The sequence below is a fragment of the Schistocerca serialis genome, chromosome 6 (assembly GCF_023864345.2).
Source record: "Schistocerca serialis cubense isolate TAMUIC-IGC-003099 chromosome 6, iqSchSeri2.2, whole genome shotgun sequence".
Lineage (NCBI taxonomy): Eukaryota > Metazoa > Arthropoda > Insecta > Orthoptera > Acrididae > Schistocerca > Schistocerca serialis.
The window spans coordinates 133,521,311-133,548,660 of NC_064643.1; the positions used below are offsets into that span (position 1 = coordinate 133,521,311).

A 27,350-nucleotide genomic window follows, 5' to 3' on the forward strand; every position below is an offset into this window, starting at 1 on the left:
CTCGCGCCAATCACAGAGATTATTCTCTACAGTTCGCACGGGAGTCACAGAGAAGAGAGCCGTCGACTGTGATTCTCATACCTACCGTTTTACTCTTTGTTGTTGATTCTCTTTTATGTATTCTCTCACTTAACAACCTTTTATATGTGAAAGAAATAAAAAAGAAACTTGAGTTCAGACTCCGTTAGTTTCCAATTTCTAACTGTGTTTGCGTGGGTCCACACCTACTTACGCAACATTGGTGACCCCGGTTCAGACCTCAGTGTACTACCACAGTCTAATATAACAGTCGCGACACTCACTGCTGTAAAAGTTGTTGCCTTTTGACAGATGGAGCGACACTAGCGCTCCAAGTGGCAGGTAATGTGAACGTCTGACGCGTCGTAAGCATAATGTTTGTTTGCATCCATTTCCTACGTAATTTCCGAATTATTTGAGTTATTTTCTTGCCTCCAAGGGTTTGTGTGGTATCAGAAGGCATACATGTTTCTAAAAATGATTCTAAAATAAGCTCAAGTACGGACAAAAATCATGAATAGAGTGGCAAGCTACAACACATTCGTGAAGAAACAAGTGACATTAGACAGAATTGCAGCTTACCACGTTGATATCAAAAGAATATAAACACACAGATTCACATGTAAGAAGCACAGAATGTACCTCTACATGCAAAAATGATCGACAGCTCATTTATCATTCTGTAGGCCTACTGCGTTTGTCATTTTCGCCTGTTGCCACAAGTACGACCTTCATCTTTACATTATTCTAAGTGGGACAAGCAACTGCAAAATAGTGGGAGAAATATGCTAAAAACATTATAATGTGCTGATTACACTACATTTCACGAAAAACCAAATATTTGAATAATTTTCAATCAATCTGTCAGTGCACAAGGTGCTGACAAAATAATGCCGTCACACGAAAGAAGCAAGTAAAATTAAGTGACTAACAACACAAGTGAACGAAATACATACCAAAGAAATCAGCAGCCCAAATGAGCCAACTTCTTCAGTTTCTTATTTGCTTCCTTGTTGTTAGAAACTAAGTCTTGATTCCAATATTTGAGCCAGTAAACGAGTCTCACTTTAACAAATATCTTGATTAACAGCAGCTTAGTTTCTTCACAAGATCCAGGAGGAAAACTTGGGACAGCCATCAACAAGTTTACGTATAATTCACCACAGTTTTTCTTGTGAGAATGTTCATCAAAAACTGAAGCCATCTGATTTTCACAATCCCTCAAAAATAAACAAATATTTTCACTGCAAATAACCAAGCTTCCAAAATTGTCTTCATAACTTTTGAAATGGCAATAAAATTTGTCATTTGCATCTAAGTCCTGGCTGTTGTCTACAAGTAGATTCCTGCACTTGACACAAGAAAAAAGTTTCTTCAGTATGTAACCAAACACATATCTCATACTGTTTTGTTCTCCAAGGTCTGCTGGGACTTCCACATTTGGTAGCTTTGTTGCAGAACTTGTATCACTACTGCATAACAACTGTGAGACCTTTAATGTTTGAGCAGATTTCATGTCCAGTATTGCCTGACCCCAGTCAATTCCTTCCCAATTACTGCTTGCCACATTAGAAGAATTTATCAGTTTGCTTAGTGTACAGTTGTTAAATGCAGCACAAAACTATCTTGGAGATGGGTTGCTGCAAAAACCACCTCTCTGCCTTATAGTTGAAATAAAGTTTTACAATGTGTCTTGGTTAATTTTACATGAGAATAAGTACAATTTTGTTCCAGTCAGTACCTCGGCAGCAAGCATTTCGAAAGCACATATATTGCTTAGAAGCCCCTTTACACATTTTATCCCCAGGGAGTAATCTTTTCCATCAGAGCCTACAAATTTCCAAGAGTGAATCCATGGCTTCGTCACATGTAGAACATCCAGATGCTCTGAATCACTCCTAATACAGTTCCTTAGATGCACAGGCCCTTTCACACTGTATGTATTAAAGATATCAAAAATGTCATTAACCTTCTGACAAAAGTCTGAAGTGCCAGTTGCAGATAATGGCATACTACCACAAAATACAAGTGTGTCAATACCAGCTGCCACTGTGTGGCTTAACACACGAACTGCAGTACCCACTTTCATTTTTGAAAAAGCTGGCAGTTCGACAACTTTTTTAGTCAGCTTGGGAGCTAACTTGTATTTCCTGTGCAAGTCATTTGAATAGAGCTGAGAAATGTCCTTCCAAGAAGCAGTACCAACCAAACCATCATTTGATGTATGAATTATGTCATACCTAAATAGGTTGTTTCTGATGCTCTTAAACAAATGTGGGGTGTCATAGAAGAAATAGATCTTCTGCTCCTCATATACCAAAATTGGATTGTCTTGTGTAATTCCCAGTCTCTTTCTCCAGTCCACAAAATTTGAACCCTGATCAGTCACACAGGTCTTTACAACCAAGCCAATTTCCTTAAGTCTTTTGACTACTTCATAAAATATAGCAGTCAAATGCATAGCTCCCACTGTTCCTTTACAAAAATAGTACAGCAATGGTTGTTTGAAACATAAAAAAATGCCATTAATCATTATCACCAACACACTGTTGGCAATTTTAGCTGTGCGTGCAAACCGGAAGTCCTCAAAACCAATAACAGTATCAGAAGTGCTGTCATATGTCAAATTTGCCATTAGAGACATTTCATCCAATGACATATTCACAAGTTTATCATTATCAGAAATATGTTGCACCTTTTGCTTTAAAAGATGGAATATATTGTCACTTATTCCACATACCTTTGTAATGTAGGCACTGATGGAAGCATAAAACATTCTGACAAAAACCTGTATGCCTGAGAGCTGTAATATAATTTAATTTAGAGCAAACAGTTTATTTTCGTCTTTCCATCTTGCAGCACGTTTCTCTTTCAATGGCATGCTAATCTGGCTTAACAACAAGTCAAGGGCATCTTTTTTTAAATATCGGGATCCTATAGTCTAACATTCGTTTGTCCTTGTTCACTTGCTCCTTCTGATACAGTTTCTATCGCTGTCTGTAGGCACTTTCCTTGTCCCGTAATAGTTTCGCTCGAAGTCTAGCGATTTGCACATTCTGACACTTCACACGCTTTTGTAAGACACGAACAGCTGCACTTAATCTAAGCACTTCATCGTCAAAGCAAGTCTGTGCTGACGATTCACACGAATCTGGCACTGATACGTGGAGAGTTGAACCGGCTGCTTCTGTGTCATAGGACTGTTTTACTGCTTTAGATTGACTGTCGAATCTTTGTGGCAGTTTCCTCTTCATCGTCAGCTGAGGTGGCTTATTTGGAATGTCAAACAGTGTGGGTACTGCATTCCACACGAGTTTGTTGTTGTCTGCGTTCATGAACTAGTTTTGTTCGAAATGTAGCTAACAAAACCTAATATTATTATACAGGTACACTTGGTCTTTCTTCATGAGGTCTTCTCGCCTGCTATTAACAAGCCATTTTCTGCTCCTAAAACGAAACATTCATCATTTATACACATGTAGTTTGCAAGTGAATCCTGACGATACAGTTTAGTAACATGATGGTATATACCTCTTAGGATCCTTAGGAAACCTAAAAAAAGACAGCTGTGGTGTCTTCTTCCTGTTGTTGGTGCAATTTATTGCGCTACAAACGCTTCCGCCAGTAAAAGCCATTGTATAAATCAAAATAAACAACCGCTATTCTCTTTCACGATCGCGCCGAACTCACAGTGTAACCTACCAGCCGCTTGGGGCGCTGCTGGCGCTGTAGGCAACAAAATCGAGGCGAAGTGTCGCGAGTGTTATGTTAGACTGTGGTACTACCAAGACAGTCCTTGCATTGTTGCCGGCCGCGCACTGCATTTAACTTATCCGCCGCCAACAATTCGCAGATTTCAACATACGGATTACAACAAGAGAATCTGAACTTGGGACTCCGTAGAGATTTTAAATGGAATTTCACGGTAGCAGACGTCACAGAAGCAATACTAGGAGCTGATTTCTTATCACACTTCAGACTTTTGCCAGACTTGGCCAATGCTCGCCTGATAGACAGTCTCACCAACCTATCAACGGCTTGTTATTATCATGACACAGATTGTACCAATATTAAGTTAATTCAAATGGTAAACGCAGAGTACCGTGCAATCCTAGCGGATTTTACTGAATTAACGAAACCGCCAGGAGCACCAGAGAAAGTGTTGCATCATACAGTGCACTACATAAGAACCCGCCTGTGTTATGGCGACCTAGGAGACTAGCACCGGAACGCCTCGCAATAGCTAAAGCGGAATTCGAGCTAATGCTTAAAGAAGGAATTACACGCCCGTCATCCAGTCCATGGGCGACGGCCTTACACCTCGTACCAAAAAAAGATGGAGCCTGGGGTCCGTGTGGCGACTACAGAGCACTGAACGCCAGAACTATTCCGGATCGTTATCCTGTACCTTTGTTAAGGGACTACTATCACGCGCTGCACGGCGCCACAGTCTTTAGTGTGCAAGATTGCGCAAACGCCTATACACAAATTCCTGTAGCGCCAGAAGACGTACCAAAGACAGCCATAGTAACACCCTTTGATTGTTTGAAAGAAATTTCATGACGTTTGATCTGCGAAATGCCGCACAGACATGGCAACGTTTTCTGGATTCTGTATTACGAGGATTGCCCTTCTGTTTGTAACGTTCCCTGGCAAACTCACATTATTAAAGAACAAGAGTTTATTTGTACCATATACGCCGCTCTGGGCAAGTTGTATATATCGTAATTATTGAACAAAAATATTACTGAATGTGGTGTAAAAGACATTTGTTATTCTCCTTATATTTTTTGTTGTAATATTTCTCTGTATTTAGGATAGGAATTTTTCTGTATTTATTATGTGATTGTAAAATGTGTCAGTATTTGCGATAGCAGAGATATATAAAATGTTGTCAGAAGAGAATAATATCGTCAATTTGCAAAGAAATGTTAATAGTCAGCAATACTATTTAAGCACAATGCATTATGTATTCTTTGGTCTTCTCTGTTCAGAAGTCATTGCGGTAGGACACTGTGAAAGAGTTTTTTACGAATGGGTAGACTTCTTTTGTCTCTGTCTGGTCTTAGCCGCCATTAGACGATGCGTTACGAATTAATGTGAGTTGTATTGTTGTTTGATCTAAATATATTAGAGTTTATCAAAAGTGTGAATTATTTATGTAAATTAGCTTGCCCACGTCATCTACAAAATTTCTTTAAGAATTTTTCAGCATTTTTTAGCGGTGTTGCTGGGCTGTGCCGCGACCAACAATAGGCGGCACATTTAAAAAATTATCAAACCCGTAAATCGGGAACAGAAGGATAAAAATCAATAGTGAATTAAGAAATTGTTCTTCTTTTTCAGTGATCCTGTGGCTGATAAAATTTGAATTAATTATACGTTTGTGCATTCGTAGGCGGATAGCTAATGTTAGTTAACATTGAAATTTAAACAGTTTGGTTCTTTCAAAATATCTTAAATGTGTAATGAAGTAGGTTTGATCAGTGATAAATGTCGGCTTGGCAATAATTAAAACATTTTCTGCTAATAGAGGTAATCTTGTGTTCTATGGCTAGTGCCGGGATAAAATTCAGTAAAAATATTTTAAAAAAAAACCCACTGCATCTGGAAAGTGTATGCCAAGGCCGAATGATTTAAAGGACTCAATTCTCAACCTAATATTCTTAACCAGTTCATATGAGTTCACGTAAATATTATTTTTTCTTTAAATGTACGTAATTCTTAAGAAAGTAAAAATTTTTATTACCACACGAAAATAAGAGAGTAGTTCTAGAACAAAGTTCGCACGAAAGAAAATTAACTTAAAAGCAAAAGATAAAATTTATTATTCTTCTTTAACGAAATTTCAAATCAATTCCATTCATTTCGACGACGTCCGCCCCAGTAGCTGAGTGGTCAGCGTGACGGATTGCCGTCCTCTGGGCCCGGGTTCGATTCCCGGCTGGGTCGGAGATTTTCTCCGCTCAGGGACTGGGTGTTGTGTTGTGTTCATCATCATTTCATCCCCATCCGGCGTGCAGGTCGCCCAATGTGGCGCCGCATGTAATAAGACCTGCGATATGGCGGCCGGACCTGCCCCGCGAGGGGCCTCCCGGCCAATGACGCCAAACGCTCATTTCCATTTCCATTTCGACGATTTTGTTAAATGTTTTGCCTACCTGGATGACGTTCTCATATATTCTGCAAACAATGAACAGCACAAGCAGCATTTGAAATAAGTACTCCAACGCTTAGAGAAGTTTGGAATAGTGTTAAATACAGCGAAATGCCTGTTTGGCCAAGCTGAAGTGGAATTTCTAGGTCAGCGCATATCCACTACAGGTTCAGCACCCTTACCCGGAAAAGTTGAGGCTATTGTACACATGCCCAAGCCTACTACGGTCAAAGAATTAAGAAGATACCTAGGCATGTTAAATTTTTACAGAAGGCATCTACCACGGACAGCTGAACAGCAGGCACCGTTAAACGCGTTATTAGCCGGCCCAAAGGTTCGCAGCAATGCAACCATACAATGGAATGAGGAATCTGATGCAGCATTCGAAGTGACACGTCAGAGCCTGGCTCAGGCCGCACTGCTGGCACATCCTAGACTAGAAGCACCTTTGGCACTGGTGGTGGACGCTAGCCAGTTTGGTGTTGGTGCAGCCCTGCAACAACTGGTGGACGGCGCATGGCAACCTCTGGCATACTATTCACACGTGTTGTCACCAGCACAACAACGCTGGAGTGCTTACGATAGAGAACTTTTGGCTATATATTTAGCGATCAAACACTTCAGACCACAAGTCGAAGCTCGTGATTTCGTAATCATAAGCCCTTGACTTACGCATTCAACAAGAACAGTGACAAATGCTCTCCAAGGCAGTTTTCTCAATTGGAGTTCATTCACCACAGACTTACGCCACATCTCAGGTTTAACTAACGTGGTAGCTGATTGTTTGTCATGAGTATCCAGTATAACACAGCCTGTAACTATTGCAGAACTAGCGCAAGCCCAGCAGGAAGATGATGAGCTAAATACCATGTTGCGTGACAACAACACGGAGTTGAAGTTACAGCTAGTTGACGTGCCCGGGGAAGACGTACGACTTGTTACGTACAACATGGTCGATCACGCCCTTACGTTCCAATCACACATCGCAGAAGACTGTTTGATTGTCTCCATGGCTCCACCGCGGTGTTCGAGCAACTACCAGACTGGTGTCCAAAAGATTTGTATGGCCAGGAATAGACCGCGATTGCCGTAACTGGACTATATCTTACCCACGCTGTCAGCTATGCAAAGTGAGCAGACACGTGCGCCCTCCAATCGGACAATTCCCGGTTGTCAAGGCACGCTTCTCGCACATTCATTTAGACGTCGTAGGACCTCTTCCACCATCAGATGGTAATCGCTGAACGGAAGCAATACCTACCGATAACATCTCGGCGGAAACTCTGGCAACGGCATTCATGTCAACTTGGATATCGAGGTTCGGCTGCCCACTCCATATAACAACTGATAGAGGACGACTATTCGCTCAGTTAGCAAGATTCTGCGGATACTGCCACTAATGTGCTGTTATCTGCAATTATTGGTTCATCTACAATGATATTATAATTGTAGGTATTGAGGTTGCTTTGTTCAGAAATTTAGAAAGATCTGTTACTGGTCAAACAACAAATACCTGATCTTTTAACTAATTTTAGGATAGATTGTTATACATCCAAGTACGTTACAAGTGTAGTTAAATGTTTTGCACTAATCTTTTCATTGCATGAGACAGCATCAGTTTTCGTGTTGTCTACTACAATCTTGTGCCCATTCACTGCATCGACCAGTCTCAATGTATTCTCAAGCGAATAATTTTGCGATCTGAAACGCTTACTACTCTTGTTAAACACAATGTTTCTACAGATGACGATTAAATAAATATGATGAAAAGACGTTCTCGGAAATACCCAGCATGCTCTTCAACTGTTGGCAACTTAACTGGCTGGGGACACTTCGTGGAACAACTAAACAGAGAATAAAATTGCGTCATACAACATGACCTCCAAGTGAATCAGTGGTTAGCCTGTTCCTCGATTTATCCATGTATTTATCCTGAGATTGTACAACTGGCCCCTACATAATCCTAGTATTTGAACGAAAATGTTCTTCCTGCTGTACTTTGCTTCACAAGACACACATTGGATTTTATAAGCTCCTGATTTTTCTAACTTGTTTATCTTGTTATTAAAATCATGTTCCAGGTTATACATCACCAGATTATTTGTCTAGAAGCTATGTTCACACTGTGTCGTTTAAAAATGTTCCTGATCTCTTACAAGGCTGTTTTATAGTTCAGCAGAGTAACCACTTATATTTTTTCTTCATTTAGTTTATTCTTTCTATTCTTATTACTTTTGCACAGTAATTTATTAACAATATCTACTTTGCAAACGTTCTTGGTCTCTATCTTCTTAATGACATTTAGTTCTGTCTCTTTATCCTTCCTTCTCACTTGTACAGTGACTGCTCTGTGCTCTAAACTATGGAACGTACCTTTTTAATGAGCCTGTGGATGACAAGAGTCATTGGGATTACAGCATCAGTTGCTTTTAGCTTCCTGTAAATGGTAAGTACATGTTTCTTGCCCTTCCTTGTAATGTTATAATTGAGGAATTGCAAATTGCTTCCAGTTTCCACTCCAAGGTAAACTCAATTTTTCTGTGGGCACTGCTTGTTTTACTATTTCTTCTATTCGTGGCCATCCAACAAAGCCTGTTGGGAGCGCGGAGACGCGAGAAGTAAAGAGAGCGACAGGAGACAGCAAGAGAAAGAGCGTGGACGGGGCCAGGCGTCTGTCGCAGTCGTCAGCGCATTTAGACATGGCAAGTAGCCCTAACAGCAGGCCCTCAGAACCGCCTTGCTTTAATGCAGCCTGGGAGGATCTATACCGCTTTACTGAACACTACGGTCCTGTAAAATTCTGTGTCACAAAAAGTATTAACCCTTGTAAAGAAATTCAATTTAAGATTCCATTATGTAGTAGATCATGCGGCAGAGTATGACAAATATGTCGACGATGCACGAAAAGCAGTAAGGCTTGAACTGAAAGACAGCTTTTCAAACGAAGTAAGTTAGTAATAAACTTTCTTTGTAATATGATGGCAATGAAAGGAACAAGACAAAAGTTCTTCGTTTCAACAATTACCATGTCAGTTTTGAAAGCTCATGCTACTGATATTACGTGATAAAAATATTTCATATTGCTTGCAGGACGTTGACCATCCAAGAAGGGACTCTTCTGCGAGAATTAGCTATAGAATTTCTCATGAGATAGCTGTGCGCCTGAAGCCATTTGCTGAAGATGAATTTACTAAAGAACACCTTGTAATTGCAATGGAAGAGCTGTGCCCACGACCGCAGCTACAGTTTGTGTCACTTCCTTGAGCCACTGTAATGTGCTGAATAGAAGTGTTAGCAAAAGCTTTGGAGGGTCAACTGACAATGAATGTTAAAGACAGTGTTACATTTTTCTTGTCTTTGGATGACTCTCTTGACTTACCAGACACAGCATAGCTGGTATTCTTCATTAGGACAGTTAACAAAATGCAGGAAGTTCATGAGGAGATGTTATATCTCACCCCATTGAAGAACACAACAACAGGTCATGACACATTCGATGCACTTGAAGCGGTTATGGAGAAGTTAGGTCTGCCATGTGAATTACTAAGTTCAGTAGCAACAGACCATGCTCCAGCTATGACTGGCGAAATCAGTGGCTAAGTAGGATACGCCCAGAGAACAATGAAGAATCATGATCTCCTGGTTATCCTTGTACATTGCCTGATTCGTCAACAACTTTGTGTTCCAAAAGCGTAAAAATAAATAGTCCAATGAGTCTGATTGTGAAAATTACTAATTTTATTCAAGTAAAAGGATGAAATCATCGCTTGCAGTGTTTGTGGACGATGCCGGTCGTGAATATGGAGATCTACCTTATCGGTGTGAGGTTCACTGGCTCAGCAGTGCTTAAGTTCTGGAGCACTTCATGAAACTAGGCCAAGAAATATCGTTATCCATGGAAATGAAGGGAGAAAGTGTCCCTGAACTGTCAGATGATAAATGCATTTGTGATTTAGCCTTTTTAACTGAAGTGAGAGGGCATCTTCGCGACTTTTGTGTGTCACTTCAAGGGAAGGATATTCTCATCTTCCATTTCTGCGACAAAATAGAGGCATTAAAGATGAAACTGTCGCTCTGGGAAAGACAGTTGGACGCTAGAAACGTGTCTTACTTTCTGGAACTGTCAGCGTTAACAATCGTTGTGTTACGGTGTCAAGTCAAGCGCCGGCACACCAGTCGGGAACGACAGCGAAGAGATGGCCGCGAGAAGAAGTCGGCCAATCGCACACTGACTGGACCTCTCTCCAGGACGACAATGCGACAGCAGTGTCCCCTATGTGAAGAGAACATAAGCGCCGCGACCGACTGGCGAGGGTCCAGCTCAATAACAGCTTCAAGATTAGCGATTTCGAGAGTAGCGTCAACGCTAGATCATTTCGCTTGTACTGTCTAAATGCGCAGACTTTGGATTGTCTGTACTGAAGATGACTTAGTATTTCGTATGTCGCCCTTTGCTTGCGACTCATCTCTGTAATTGTCAAAGTTAAGTATTGTAGTTTTCTTTTTGTAATAAAACTCATTAACACAACTTGTTTGACTGTTTGTCTAGCGAACCGAGTATTCAGGCTTCCTAGACACTACACGTTGCCATTACTGCAGATTTCGGAGGGTACACAGATCTTTTAAGAAAACTGCGTACGGAATTTGAAACAAGATTAACTGAAAACAGTTTTAGGAATTTTCGCAACTCTGTACTCTCTGGACATCGATTCAGTAACCCATCCTCTCCAGATGGAAATCATAGGTCTTCAGTGCAATTCAGAATTGTAAAGATAGATATCAGAGCAGAAAGACTAAGTGACTCTTACAAACATTTGTCACAGAAGTGTTACCTGAGACTTTACAGACAATGCAGCATGGATGCTTAGTATGTTCAGATCAACATACAACAGTTCTTTTCCTTCATGCAACTGTGTAAAAATGACTGAGATGCTCCATATCGGGTTATCATCCAAAATGTGTTTTGACACCAGTGCTGAATCAATCATTTCCAGTATTTAAGCTCTTACACAAAGGAAAGTAAATAAATGTAGAAGATCAGCAACAGAAAATTGAGATGGATTAATTTCGTACATATTCGTTGTTCTTCAGTTTCCTTGTTGTGCCTTGCAGTTTGCCATAATCCATTAACTTTCTTAATTAGTATGTATTTACATTTATTTTGTCCTTCTTTAGCTACTGGCCATATTTTATTGAATTCGAAAATCTGTTTGGCGTTAAGAATAATGGAATAAGCTTCTTCATTAAATGTTCAACATTTTCAGTTAGGATTGTGGTTCCTTTTTACAGTTCTTTTAATACACATATCCCCAATTGCTCACCAGCGTATTGATTTACTTGTAACTAAGCAATTTCAGATTGTGTCTTGTATTTACAACACCACTGTGCTCTACAGGAGGCGAATAAGCCGGCTTTGTGCAGTGCCACTCAGCTGTCACTGTCAACTGAACAGCCAAGAGCTCTGTGCTTCTGCTCGTAGAGCTCTGACGGAGCCGGAGCAGAGAGCAGAAACATGCTGCTCCATAGAGCGGTACCTTGAACGTCTCTGAATCTCCACCTCCCGCATAACCGTCAATAAGCAACAAAGTATTGTCTACATAACGTTTATAATAAAAAGTTTTACCCAAAATGGCTTAGACATACTACAAAAATTTATATTCTATGTCACTGATAGACATGTCAGCCATAGTCCCTGAAATGCTGGATCCCATTGCCAAATCATTGTTTTTAACAATGACTAAAAGTGAAATCACTTTGAAGATAGAGTTTTAAAGTCTGACCAAGCTATTATGAGTAAAACTGTTCACTATAAACATTACATAAAAGATAATTTGTTCGATAAACTGTACAATTGTTGCTAACAACCACTTTCTGGACATTTTTAGATGCAGTGAGACCGTACATGACAGATTACTAACACAGAAAGTAAAATAATGTGATGATGCTTTGAAATTAAGCCATTAGATACCTGTCTAATGGAGCTCATTGATGGTGGGGGGGAAGGAACATGGTGTCAAAAAGTTAAAGCTACTTTAACTTTTAAGCAAGGCTAAAAGTGTAGTCAGTTGAGTAGCGCCACAGGAATATGGATGTTTCCATCTGCAACTTTGGCAATGCCACTTGAATGTCGTCACTGAAGTTGCATATGGAAATCTGGTTTTAGTTGTTACATGTGACTTGTACAGTTCTTGAGAACAGCCGAAGTAACATTATAATATTCGATACTGTTATACAAGAATCTTAGAAATGAGAACAGACTTCTGTTAACAGATAGCACATGGCGTTAAATATTACTTTTAATTGTTACTTGTGATTTCTAGTCATAGCTGAAATCACCGAGAGATAATGCAAAGTTGTTACTGTGAAAACTGAAACTCCGACAGCTGGCGACACACACACGTACTGTCCGATGGAAGGTGACTGGAGTGGGAACGACCGTTGGTTGGTCGTTCGGTCGGTCAAAGTGTATTTGGTTGCCAACCGCTTATGGAAACTCTGTGTGTGTCGACTTGTGATTTGTCCTTGTTGTTCCACGGTGATTGGTTTAAGGATTGTCGGAGTTCTTGGTGTTTATGTGGAACTGTGTGTAGCTTTGCGATTTCCACTGAGCAGATGAATGCTGTCTGCGTACTGGAGTAGCCAGTCGATCGGTTGCGAGAGAGTGTGCCTTGACTGTGTTTAGATGCCAATTATCAAGACATAGCGCTGCTGCAATCTTCGTCCTTGCTGATATTTTCGGCTGTTGTGCCATTGATTGGGTGGAAGGGAATTGGTTAGGTTGTTGGTTGGTTCTCCAGCTGTCCCTAGGTCGTGATGCCACCCGATTATTTAGTGTTATGCTTGGCTGCCTGTCTCACCTAAACTGTCAATAGAGGTTACTTCCCAGGCCGACGCTTAGAACACTTCTGAGCACCACTGTTTTGCTGTTTGTGATTTTCTTTTGTCGCAAGTACTGTGCCAGGCCTTCAGCCATGTATTAATTTTGTCTGTTCTGTGTTCAGTATATGGCCTTCAGCCGAACCTTATGTGAAGTATTTTAAGATTAGGCCTTCAGCTGCGTTTTATTTAAAATTCTTGTTTGCTCTGTATTTAGGCCTTCGGCCGCCTTTGTTTTAAAATCTGTGGCTCGCAGCCGTATTGTGTAACTGCTTATCTTAAGGTTTGTCTTTAATTATTTTGAATAATTGTTTGGCCCTTCAGCCGTCAAGATATTTCAAGTTAGATGGTTTTCTGCTGTACTGCATAAATGCTTGACTTTAAAGGTCCCCTTGTATTAAGTTGAAATATTGAGCTTTCAGCCAAGAAATTAATTTAAATTTTCCGTAATATGGTTTTTCGCCGAAATTAGTAAATGCTTGCCTTTTAAAGAATTTACTTTGCTGATCTGAAATATTATTTGGGCCTTTAGCCAAGAAGATGCTTTAATTTTACTTAAGTAAGGTCTTCAGCCGTTTCTCTAAATCCTTGTGTTTTAAAAGGAATTATTTAAACTTTGAAAAGTTACTTGGGCCCTCAGCCATGAATTGATCCTTGATGCTTTAAAGAGAAAACCGTGCATTGCGTTTTGGTGGAATAAAGTTGTGTATTCTTGTGTAACTAACAGTAACTTATCTTGGCCCCTTTCCACAACCTGATCCTGATTCGCTCTGTACTGCGAAACCGGATTTATCTGCCTAAGGAATTATTTCTGCTTTTCTTAGTGGCAGAGAATCAGTATATTTACACTGCTTTGATTATTGTTTTGTCTCTGGGGTATAGTAGTGGACCCAAGTTTCGTCTGTGGTCACAAACGACTGCAAACAATCTTGTTTCTTTCCCCTAAAATCGGCCAAACATTGTTCTGATATGTCCATTCTTATGCGTTTTCGATCCAATGTCAAGAGCTGCAGCACCCATCTTGCAGATAATTTTTTCATTTCTAATTTTTCAGTTAAAATTGATATACCCTTTTAGATGACATCTGGCAAGTGTAAGCACTTTCACACACTTTTAATCGGCGATCCTCCATTACCATTTTGTGCACTTTTGCAACAATTTCTGGAGTAGTCACACATCTTAGCCGACCAGTGCACCGATCATCATCTAGGCTCTAACGACCACATTTAAATTCATTTGTCCACTTGGCAACAGTTGAATATGAAGGAGCAGAGTCTCCCAGTGTATTCTGGAAACCGGCATGAAAATCCTTTGCTTTCATACCTTTCTTTACATTTACTTAATCACTGCTCGAATATCGATTTTTTCCGTCTTCGCTAATCATTACGCGGGAACAATTACAAAACCACGTCACCGTCACTGCTCTCTTCCAAGAGCACTGGCGTGGCATGTGTTTACAGGCAACAGTCCAATGTATATCACGTGAACAACTCGTTGTGCTAGTGCTGACCTCTCGTGGTGATTCTGAGAACTTTTTAAACCACGCTCGCATTTTGTTGTGCGTTTGCATGATACAGCGTTGCGGCATTGCCACGCTGTCCTGCCAAATACACTTGACTGCAGTTGTGGCCGCTGGCTGTCGGATGCTACTTCCTGCTGTTGCCACTCCAACTATAGTTCATGTCATGTAGGAAGAAGGCCCTATTTTCAGCAGCTGTGCACGTTCCCCACCATTAACTGCTAGCAGCCAATGAGATTCATTCTCTTTCCTAGCTACTCGCCGCGAGCTACAAACTAGACTGTGAGAATCTCTCTCCCGCATGCTGCGCTGTTGCCGAATTTCCCGACAATGTAATTTCATTCACAGAGCGACCGAGCTGTGTTAGTTTCTTGCAACAGTATAGCTGTGAATGTGTATCCGTAAACGTTTTACTGTGATTTCCAAATGTATATGCCAGGTGGCGGCAATAACCTTAAAGTAACGTTATTTTAAAGCTCTCTGTGTTTGAAATGTACAGTATGTAAGAAGTGTATGCCCAACATCTCAAGAACTCGTTACAATAATGCCTGAGCAAATTATCTTCGTCAAGCAAAGAATTTCAAAATACATTGGTTTAAAATACGTTAAGAAGAGAGTTTTTAATTGAAAGAAGAAGCAGCACAAACCTCGTTTCATGTAAAGATGCACGATGGAAGAGGTGGATGTAGTTCTACAGTGTATTATCTTGACAAAAGTGAGTGAATCAGAATCGTTCCACGAATACCTGCTGAAAATGAGTGATGGTACTGGTGCTTATAAAGTTCTCGTAGGAAAAGGTTCTTGGATTCTTCTGATTTGATTCCAGAGAGTAAACTTGTATTTAGGTGCAACAAAAACAGTCGTGATTACTACTCAGAAATTAAGGTTGTCATTTACAAGAAGTGGTTCACTGAACAATTCTTGCCATCCTTGCATCAAAGTCGGTCATTGTAATTACCATGCCAGTTACCATTCAGCTGTTACAGAGAAAAGATGAAGTACGAGCACCAAGAAAGGGGATATTGCGCTCTGGTTGAAAAATAAAAATATCTCGGACAATGTAAGCCAGACTCGTGCTGAACACCTGCAGCTTGTTAATTTATAAAAGTCACATGACAGAATGTACAAATCTGACTTTCTTGCCTGTGAATATGGTAACACAATATTGCATTTACTCACATATCACAGTAAGTATAATCTGGTAGAATTAAACAAGCTGTGTTGGGTTTTGGGGGGAGAGAGGGAAACATTCAAGATAACAGACATTGAACCGCTTGTGCACGAAGGAATAGACAGCATTCACCTTCAGTGTGGGCATACTGTGTGCGGCACGCTGAAAAGTTACAGAAATAAGACTTTGACAAGTAGGTGAAGATGAATAAAAGCCTTGAACCTATCATCCTAAGCTTACAATCAGATGATTCCGTTCGGACATGGACTTGGATAGCGAACAATACTACGATTTCGACGTTGAAACAAAGTAAAGACTTGGTTTTAAAGACTCGTGGTTTAAAAATGTTTTTGTCAACATATCAGTTGCATAAATAGCACACGGATCGTCCGAGCGATTATTGATTAGAAATATGTAACCTATGAAGTATTCAGACAATAATGTTCAACACATTGCCCAAGGAGAAGTTAAGCATTTCCCAGCGTTTTGTATGCTCTAATTACTCGCGAAAATGCGGCCGGATAAAACTGCAATATTTCTACAAGTAAACCCCTGTCATTTTCAAGGCACGAGTTGGAAGATCCCTTAACATGAAAGGGAGGGTTACCTGTCCCGATATCGGTGGTTTTACGACGGTATCAGTCAGCACTCTATCGAGTTATTCACGGAATATGGTTAATTGTTTGCTTATTCAGTGGATCATAAATGCGCTCTGACACTGTAATATCGCACAAATTACTTTAAACTCATAATGCCTGTTGACACCGAAAAATATAACATACTGACAATTTTTATGATAGTCTTTCGCAGTAGTCTTTGCTACCAGTAATTCTTTTTTACGTGTTGTGATTTACATTGGATTGCTGTGAAACACATCCACATACGTGTATTTTACACATTTAAAAAAATTATACGGAATAGAAGCAGTTGTCAAACAAATATAAAGATTTTGGTTTGAGTTGGAAGTTTATTTTTACTTGTAGTACAAATTGCAGCAAATGGCAATTATTGCAACCATTTTGATAATCTTGTCATTAGACAATTGTCGTTTTAAGAAAAACTGTACTTGTCTTCACAAAGCTGCGTTAGCTGTTCTCGCTTTCTGACGTAGCAATATTCACTGACGAGCAGTGGACACAACCTCAAGAAGTTAAGTAAGATTTCTCTCATGTAGATGACTGATCGAAACCGGTTTTGAATTGTTTTATTCCCTTATAGATCCGAATGTATAGTAAATACGATGTGCTGAAGGCAAATGAATAGGATGATTGTCTGCAGCAACACGGACTTCGCCGGTTCTCTGGCGGTAGCAACGAGTTAAAATTTCATAGCGTGGCTGAGATACTAGTTACAGCGCTCCTAGCGGCAACCAACGCTAGCTCGGCCGCCATGTTCTCCTTAGTCAAAACATTAGGAAAGCGTTACTGTTGTTTGTGTTGGAAGTGTGTCAGCTGTTGTGATATTACTGCAATATTTAACTTTTCTAGTTGACTTTTTTGTTACAAAATATAAAGTCAACATTCCTGCAGTGTGTTCAGCGTTCAACTACACAAAAATCGCAGCGATAAAACAACAAATATTTCATATTATAAGTAAGTATATTAGTACCGAAATACGACACAGGTTTTTTAATGTTTATTAAAGAGTCATTTGCATTGGAACTGTAATTATGCTTAAGACAAATGCAGGAAAGTAATTTATTTATCGTTGATTACAGATTTCCTTTAAAAGATAAGGAAATTACAAAAAGATGGGTTACAAATATGAAGCGAGAAAACTGGTTTCCTACTACAGCCAGTTACCTTTGTTCAGCTCATTTTGAAGAGAAATATATGTACCACACAAATGTCCAGAGGCGCCTTTTGTCAAAAGCAGTACCTACTATCTTTAACTTTCCATCACATTTACAAAAGCAAGATAAAGTATTACGACCACAACCCAGAAGGCGATCTTTCGACAATCTGCAAGATAGTGCTGTTACAGTGACATCATTAGCACAAAGTAAGTCAATAATTTAATTTTACTCGGTGTTCTTATTACTTTGAATTACATACTTTCTATTATAATCTTATGGTGTAACTCTTTTTTAAACTTATGATGTAACTACATTCTTTCAGTGCCTGTCGGACCCACATCTGTTTCTGCTGACCACAATTACTGTCTACCAAGCCCTAAGAAGTTGAAAACACAATATAACAGAGTACAAGTAGAGAATGTGCGACTAAAGAAGCGGATAAAGCAAATGAAGCAACTTAGTGTACGACACAAAAGAAGAATAGTGCAGTTACAGACTTTAGTTGCTGGTTTGAGAAGAAGGCTATGTAGTTCAGTTTCTGATATGTTAAACAGTGAACATGTAGTTGGTTTGTTGAAGGAGCTATTGGAACTTCAGTGCATTGCTAAAGTATGCCATTATTCTCAGCATATAAGGAAATTTGCCCTGACCCTACACTTTTATTCTGCCAAGGCATACAGCTCCTTACGAAAATTTGTGAAATTACCCCACCCAAGAACGCTTCGCCGTTGGGCAATGTCAGTGGGTGGCCATCCAGGTTTTACTGAGGAGGGTTTCACTAAAATTGCCTCTGAAGTTGAGAATAGCACAACCCAAATTTTTGCAACATTGATGTTTGATGAGATGGCTATTAAGAAGGACCTTGTTTGGGATGGGGAAAAAATAAGAGGCTGTGTATAATGAGACAGGTGACAAACAAAATTAACTGTACTGACTGCTTAGAAGGTATTTTTGCTTGTATTGAGGCTAAAAGAACTGGATTGATTGCAGTGAAAGATGTGAAAACCAGTTTAATCAATCCAACTAATGATGTTGTTAAACTTTGTAATGTTGCTGAGAAGGTTTTAAGAAATAATGAGGACATAATCCTGAAATGTCAGAAAAACTTTTTGTTGAGGCTCCAGACAGAAGTGTTGCAATTGGTGAGAGGTTCCTTATTTATAAACAATGAACATCTTTTTACAGAAACTGAATTTGGTGTAGAAACCCATTATGTTAAACTGATAAAACTGCTGCTCAATCATTTTTTTGTATGTCGAATAAATCACTTATGCAAATCAAAATCATCTGAGCAGAGAGGTAAAGTTGTGAGACAACTATACACGAAGCTTATTTTATTTAAAGGTCAGTGAAAAGATCGAAAAAATACGAATGTCAGTTAAAACATTCTAAAAATTAAATATAAATAAATTATTTTACTTTTCTTGTAGATTATTATTATTATTGAATTACTATGCTTGTGTTAACTACTTGTAACACATATTTCAAATAATATTCTCGCTCACAGTGTACTGGTTTTTGAGGCTTTGACTGTTTACTCTGAAATAGTGACAAAAATATCGCATTTCTGCGCCCGTTAGTGTTTCTAGTAGTTAACCACAGCGTGTTTAGGAGTTTCACCGTAATATTCTGGTGGTACCTGCTCTAATTGCATTAATTTATGGGCAACAAGTAACGTTGGACAGACTTATTTGAGTTGTCTTGTAGTGTTATCTACATCGAAAAGTTTAGGCATATTTCGACAAAAACATCCCTTTTTGCTGTCAGTGTACACTGAAATCACTGCTGTCTATTGCTTGTTTTAGAAAAAATAAAGCTAGTAGGGGCTATTTCAAGTAAGTCAAACGCAGTTACAAGGGGGCGGGACACAGCAGACGAATGCCTTGACTAAAGAAAACATGGCGGACAGAACTTCAATTTGCTTCAAACATGGCGGACCTACAGCCGCTCTATGAAATTTTAGCTCGTTGGGCGGTAGGCATGCGCAGACCTCTTCCCCTCCACACTTCCCAATCGCTCCGCCTCTGTGCGCGGAAGCGCCGTCCTACGTGACGCAGGCTACAGTGTTGCAACATCGCTCTTAAAAACATCGATATAGAGACATCGATTAGAAAAAGCACCCCAAAATTATTACTTTTAAGTAACATGATAAAAGAACATTAGTCATTTGGGCCGAGATATTTTTAAAAAAACCAAGGACCTGGAAATAGTGACTTATTTCTTCACAAATATACCTACCTTTCCTAATGTTACGTTAGGTGCAATGATACTGACCAATGAGATCATCAGCTACCTTCATATAAATCAGATTACAAAACACAACAAAATAGATCTTGTAAAAAAATTCATTTTTATGATTAAAACATTCTATTTTTTAAAAAAAATTAATACAGAATTTAGGTTAAGAAGCTCAGATAATCAAGTTCCTTGTTTAATCTGCCAGGAAGTTTCATATCAGCGCACACTCCGCTGCAGAGTGAAAATCTCATTCTGGAAACATCCCCCAGGCTGTGGCTAAGCCATGTCTCCGCAATATCCTTTCTTTCAGGAGTGCTAGTTCTGCAAGGTTCGCAGGAGAGCTTCTGTAAAGTTTGGAAGGTAGGAGACGAGGTACTGGCAGAAGTAAAGCTGTGAGTACTGGGCGTGAGTCGTGCTTCGGTAGCTCAGATGGTAGAGCACTTGCCCGCGAAAGGCAAAGGTCCCGAGTTCGAGTCTCGGTCGGGCACACAGTTTTAATCTGCCAGGAAGTTTCAAGTTCCTTGATGTCTATTTCTTTCCTGGCGATGGCTGGCCCAGCCCCCGAGAACAAGCACTCACTTGGCACAGATGAGACAGTAGGAAGATACAAGTTCACCATTTTTGCAAGTTTTGGGATAAAGTGGCTTCACACCCTCGCAGATTTCAGTATGTTCTCCTTTTATTGGTGCAACAGGAGGGGATATGCGCACCTGAATCTCGTTTTCACTAATGTTTCCAGCAGATGTCGATCACTTATTTGTCATGTTTCTGTGTGGCAACTGCTTGTGGTATTTACACATATCATATCATTTACACATATCATATCATCTGAGTCATCGGATGTATCGTTCTTAACTGTAAGTATATTAAATTCACGTACACTTTTATTTAAGTTACTAGTTACCTTTCCTTTAGCGACAACACATTTGAAGTGATCTGATTCTTGGGTCAAGAATTATTGAAACTGCCAGAATGGCAGAATGTTCTAAGTTGTCGAACCTCCTTGCCAGTTGTTTACTTATTTCGTTTCTAAATTTCATTTATAGAAATTAAATTTCCCGACTGCGTGTCAAACACAACTGGCTAACTGGATCACTTTGCCTACTGTGACGTAAGTTTCCCCTGAAATTTCTTTTGTTAATTTTTCAAATGATCCTAGCGATTTCGCCATTTCTTAGTCTAAGTTGCTGCTCGGAAATATTGGGGAGCCTCTCCTTACGTCTGACACACACACACACACACACACACACATACGTATTAATTTGGCCTTCTTTCAGTCACATCTCTACCTCTCTTATCCGTCACTCGTCACTTGCATTGGCGCATCCTTTAATGTACTTGACCGTATCTCGGACCTTTCTTATTGATTCAGTGCATTGTTTTGCATCATCAATTAATTTAGTTAGGACTAAGTTAATCTTACGCGCAAATCAAGGCATAATCTTTTTTTCGCCAAACATTTTCCAACTGACCATAACAGTGCTGTCATTATCTGTGATGGTAGTTGAAACTTTTTCATTTGAAGTAATCCATTCGGAGAAAATATCTGTCAGTTTTCCAATGATGTACAGCTATGCGTGTGGTGTTCTTTCAGCTCAAAAACCTCTAATGTTCCGCTGAGGATTTGTCTTGTCTAGAAAGTGAGTAGTAATGACCACAAATGATTCATTTTGCATTGTTTCAGTGCAAATATCGTAGGTAACGCAATAGTTTTCAGCATTCTTTACATGTGTTTAAAAATATTACTCATTGCCTCATTATTATCGTCAATCCTGGTTTTATTGTTTCTTGACTTGACACCTTTTACAATGGGCACTTGGACAATAAGTCTCACTTATATTACACCCAGTGCTAGCACTGCATTATTCAATGGGGACTATTTGAAGTAAATGATAATCTTGTAAACTTCAAATTTTACTTACCTACAAGTTCAAAAGAACAAAAGCCACTAGCATAACAATAAATGTAGCTCTGCACTAATTATGAGACCTCCACGACATCCACGAACCGAATGAATGGTCCAGTCTTGAACCATGTCGATCTTTTTGGATTTTCGTCGCCGATGCATTGGCGATGTATCGTCGTTCAGAACATCGGTACTAACCTCAATATTTATGGACGAAACCTCGATGTTTCAAAACATCCTTGTATCTTTTGTATCCATAATTGCAACTCTCACGGTCTTCCTGCGTAGATCAATCGAATCCAACGCGAACAAGAAATTTTCCAAATCACTGTCCGGCACATGAAAGTGTTATTCACGTAGTGGCATGGCAAGTGTAGTTCTGAGTGTTGTCAAAAGGTTTCTCTGGAAAAATACTTCTTTCCGCAATCTCTCCTGAGTGCATGTCAACCACTACTTTCCGAGGACAGCGTTCTCAATATTGTGGACTGGCAAGAGAGCCAATCCACTATGACAGGTAACCGTTAGGCACGCGTTTAAGCTCACGCAGGAGCTTAATTGTGAGGTCTGGAACAGGACAAGGTCTTTATAGTAGCAAAAATAGTACGTAGCTTCTGGAATACTTAACTTTAATCCATAATTGGTGAACATCGGTCTGACGGTACATGCATCACAAGATAAATAGCAATTGATAATGGCGCCTTGCTAGGTCGTGGCAAATGACGTAGCTGAAGGCTATGCTAACTATCGTCTCGGCAAATGAGAGCGTAATTTGTCAGTGAACCATCGCTAGCAAAGTCGGCTGTACAACTGGGGCGAGTGCTAGGAAGTGTCTCTAGACCTGCCGTGTGGCGGCGCTCGGTCTGCAATCACTGACAGTGGCGACACGCGGGTCCGACGTATACTAACGGACCGCGGCCGATTTAAAGACTACCACCTAGCAAGTGTGGTGTCTGGCGGTGACACCACACTCAAATTCATCGTATCTTGTACAAGTTTCTGCTGTCGCGGTTGCCCATAAGGCAGCGTCGCCCTGAAGTCGAGATATGACAAACTGAATTTTGTGTTTCTCATTCCAAGACCGCGGCCGTAATCCTCTGAAAGTTTATATAAACACAGTTGCACGAGGAGATTTTCTCACTTCTATGAAAACCTGAAACTGTCGTCTTTTTAAGAGGGTTTCCTCCAAAAAATTGTTGTCAGAGTTGGAGTTGCCCGCACCGGTTGGGTGAAATAATCGGCATATGGATTAGCCGGCCTCGGCGTACCTCTGTGAACCTGGTCACACTGATATGCGTTCCCGTAGACGTCACGATCAGGTTTTGGCATCGGATACGCATCATATCCTGAACTACCTATGGTAGCGCCTTCATGACGCAAGTCAGCGATTTTATGCGTTTACACTATCGCGCCAGTTCAGTAATTCGCTCTTTAATATCTTTTTAATTTGTAACAATTCGCCTCGGGCATTTTCGCCCCCAGAGCCCGCCACGCGTGATGACTGCAGCTACAGATGGCGCAGCAGTACGTAAATCAGTATCGAGTTTTGTATTGATTAGGGTATCCTTCAACCCTAACCAGCGACTAAAATCATCCACCAATTTTATAATCTGTACTGTGAGTCCCTCATTTTGGGTCCTGGTTAACGATTCATTCATTGAAATGCTGTGTAAATTTAGTGACATTTCCCTGCAGTGTGTCGTACTCGCCAACATCGTGCGACTTTTTTACTGTTTCGGGTGTTTCCTGATAAGCATCTATTAATGCCCTCATTTCGGTGCGGATCGCATCAAATTTTTCGTTTATCGGTTTGTTTCTTCGCAAACAGTTCAAAATTGAAATTTAATTGTTAAAGTCAGTCCTCATTTGTTCCCTGGAAACACGTTCGAGAGTTGCTTTAATCTGAACTGTTTGCTGTTGAGACAGTTTATCTAAACTTGCCGTTAAGCTTTGTTCCGCAGTATGATCAAACTCATATCTCAAGTGTTCAGATTGTTCGGTGGAAACGCGCTCCAGAGTTGTGTGCACCTCTTGCTGTTGAGACAGTTTATTAACATTGGCTGTTAATTCTTCTGACTTCTGCCGCGTGGCTCGCTCAAGAGTCGTATTTATTTGCTCTGCTTGTTTCAATTGCGAGACATTCGAAATTATCGTTACACATTTTTCCCAACTTATTGAGCAATGCACTAAACGGATTATTTATATTCAATTAGCTGATTTAAATGAATTTTTATTTTTAATATTTTGCTCTGTTATTTTAATCGTCGTATTGAATTTTTTATTTGTTCTTATTTTTCTTCCTATCATTGCAATCTGCTTGTCACCTATAATCTGCTACAAATGCCAACCAGGACTGCTCATCGTCTGGTAATGCGGCAGTCCGTATATCCACTCTTGAGGATGGTTTCAGGTAATCAATGACAGCAAGAAATGACAGTTTGCTTTTACCGATGAAACAAATTTTTCCGCCTTGAGTTCGCTCGTATACGTTAGCCTTAAACACCGTGACCAAAGCAAGGTTGGTTGGTTGGTTTTTGGGGAAGGAGACCAGACAGCGAGGTCATCGGTCTCATCGGATTAGGGAAGGATGGGGTAGGAAGTCGGCCGTGCCCTTTGAAAGGAACCATCCCGGCATTTACCTGGAGCGATTTAGGGAAATCACGGAAAACCTAAATCAGGATGGCAGGACGCGGGATTGAACCGTCGTCCTCCCGAATGCGAGTCCAGTGTCTAACCACTGCGCCGCCTCGCTCGGTGACCAAAGCAAACGTGATTTTGTGTTCTGCCGTAGATTGCTGGCCTCCCTTTTCTCGGATACATTGTACATCAGTAGGTTTCTGTTACGTCGTCTGCCACAGTTCAGTCATTGGTCACGTAAAATCAGCTGTCAAGAAACGTCTTCTGTTTCCATGATACCAGCTTCCAACATGGCTCCGCGTTAACACATGTTTGTGAAGTGACCTACAGTGTGTGTGTGTGTGTGTGTGTGTGTGTGTGGCCTATGAGCAAACGGTAGCCGGGGCGGATATGGCAACACTGTAGCGACAAGTGACAGACGTCAGCTATCGAGTAAATTTAATCGGACTATAGTCATCACCAAGCAATAAAAAGAGCTATTTTACAACTTTAGCTATTTATTACACTGGAACAGTATTACAAGTTGCTGATCCCTCAACATTCCAGTATGCTGGAAATCTATAACCTGTATCCTTTTTGTTCACAAACAGCTTAATAGTGGCCACGTTGCTCCGACTTCCACAGTTACAATAATGAATTTTAGAAATACTTTCTTCATTAAAAAGCAACTGCAATAATTATAACGGCAGATTGAACCATGAGCTGCTTATGGCACTGACTGAAAGTCTAGAAGTGCAGGAAATGTAAGCGAAGATCAGTGGTGCCCTTATCTGATTTTGATGCGTTGCGCCTTCGTAATTTATATAATAATGTTGTTTGCGTTTTAGCCGGCCGTGGTGGCCGAGTGGTTCTAGGCGCTTCAGTCTAGAACCGCGCGACCGCTACGGTCGCAGTCTCGAATCCTACCTCGGGCATAGATGTGTGTGATGTCCTTAGGTTAATTAGGTTTAAGTAGTTCTAAGTTCTACGGGACTGATGAACTCAGATATTAAGTCCCATAGTGCTCAGAGCCATTTGAACTATTTTTTTGATTGCATTTTTTTGACAAAGAAATATTATAGTTTGGACAACTTCTATCTCTCTTGTCAGAGACCGTAAGAAAGTACTGGTGTCGAATTGTTCGAGAGTAGAACGACCGAAAGGATTACGTGTTCTCTCGTTGTCTATTCAATATCGCTAAGCATAGCCACACTGAAATGGAGGGGTCGATCATTTCTTTTCATTTTTACATAAGAATCATGTTAGGTTGGTCGGTCAGTTACCTTCGAACAATTGCTATTTGCCGTAAAGGAGACACGTCAATTTGTAGGCAGGCACAAGCTAGAGTTGGCGGTCGTGTGTGCGTGAGGTGTGCATACCTGAGTGTGTGTGTGTGTGTGTGTGTTTTACTGACGAAGGCTGTGGCCAGAAGCTTTAAGTGGGTGTTTTTTAGTTGTGCCTGTCTGCAACTTGATGTGTCTTCTTTACGGTAAATAGCAATCTGTCTGTTCCTACATTGTTAATATTCCTACCTGGAGTTTCCATTGTTTGATTATATGGACATATGTAATACAATTTTTCATTTATCGTACTGCATTCTGGATGACATTGAAATATTTCCCTCCTCAATTTATTGTACAAGTGAAAGATCTGGGATATTACTATTACGAAAACTTTTCCCAGGACGTCACGGCAAATAAAATATTATTATTCAGTTCCTCGACTGGCGAGAGAAACCTTCAAATATGATAAACCTTAGCAAAAAATATAGAAATTAATGATTACTGTGAAAATACGTAAATAACGTATTGACGTAAGTATCAGGTTACTGCCTATTAATATCAAGCAACTGAGGTGACTCCCGACGTCATTGTCCGAAGGCAATTTACCGACCAATTCTTATGTAAAAAATGAAAAGAAATGATCGACCGCTCCGTTTCATGTTGGCTATGCTTAGCGATATTGAATAGATAACGAGAGAACACGTAATGCGTTCGGTCGTTCTACTCTCGAACAATTCGTCACCAGGCCTTTCTTACGACCTCTGAAAAGAGAGATTCAAATCTTCATACAAAGTTGTTATCACGGGTCATTATCAGGTCTGATACTATAATTAAATTACACTCACACACTTCGAAAAATATCTTATATTTTATCTACAGCACAGAGACATGTGTACTTACTCTGAACCCGCCAGACAAAAAAAGACGCTGCAGAACGGCGTGAATAAATGAAATGCCATATAATCTGTTTTACGGCAAAAGGTATAAAGAGTTCGTTTCCATTTGGCCTCTTCAGCGAAAGTCTCTGACCAAACTATTTCATCGGGATGGTGACTAAGTTCGTAGCATTTTTATTTTGCATGTTGGTATTCCTGTTGCTTTGTGGTTATTTATCGATTGTTATTTTTATTTGTAGTTCACTCTTGCATTTTGAATTTACATATTGTTATTTTGTCATTTGGAGATAGTGAGTGGAGCTGTGGACGCTGGAAAATGGAGTGCAAAGTGGAGAAATCGGAACATTTCCGACATAGTCCTCTGTTTGAGTTCAGTACACAGGTGACAGCAACGGAAGCAGCCAGAAACATTTGCGCCGTGTATGGGGATAATGCCATTGGACAGTGCACATTAATAAAATGGTTTTCTCGTTTTAAGGAGAAATGTTTCAACATTAGTGACTTTCAATGTTCAGGAAGACTTTCGGGGTTTGATGACAATTACTACTCAATGATCCACGTCAGTGTACTAGAGAACAGGCAAAATTGATGAACTGTGATCATTCCATCATCGTGCGGCGTTTGATGCAATGGGAAAGCTCCAAAAATCGGTTGTATGGGTACCGCATGCACTAAGCCTAATTCCCAAAAATCAGCGGGTATTCATATGTAAATCTCTGCTTGCTCGTGATCAACTGGCTCGTGAATACTACCGATAATTCGTATCCTGTATCGTTACTAGTGACGAGAAATGTATTCCTTATACTAACATAAAGAAAACAAATGAGGACAGAGAAGAATATCTAGAAGAAGGAACAGGGCAAGATAAAGGACATGAA

General features: G+C 40.1%; 2 protein-coding genes across 2 annotated transcripts; one reads left to right on the forward strand and one right to left on the reverse strand.

Annotated features, from left to right (window-relative positions):
- Nucleotides 1-1,699: 1,699 nt before the first annotated feature.
- LOC126484691 (uncharacterized) lies at nucleotides 1,700-2,794 on the reverse strand. The gene has a single exon (XM_050108286.1). It carries the CDS (start codon nucleotides 2,792-2,794, stop codon nucleotides 1,700-1,702), a length of 1,095 nt encoding a protein of 364 aa, XP_049964243.1.
- A 14,754-nt stretch (nucleotides 2,795-17,548) lies between these two features.
- LOC126484542 (uncharacterized) lies at nucleotides 17,549-18,763 on the forward strand. The gene is made up of 2 exons (XM_050108090.1): nucleotides 17,549-17,742; nucleotides 17,859-18,763. Exons 1-2 carry the CDS (start codon nucleotides 17,574-17,576, stop codon nucleotides 18,434-18,436), a joined length of 747 nt encoding a protein of 248 aa, XP_049964047.1. The 5' UTR covers nucleotides 17,549-17,573; the 3' UTR covers nucleotides 18,437-18,763.
- The last annotated feature ends 8,587 nt before the right edge of the window (nucleotides 18,764-27,350 follow it).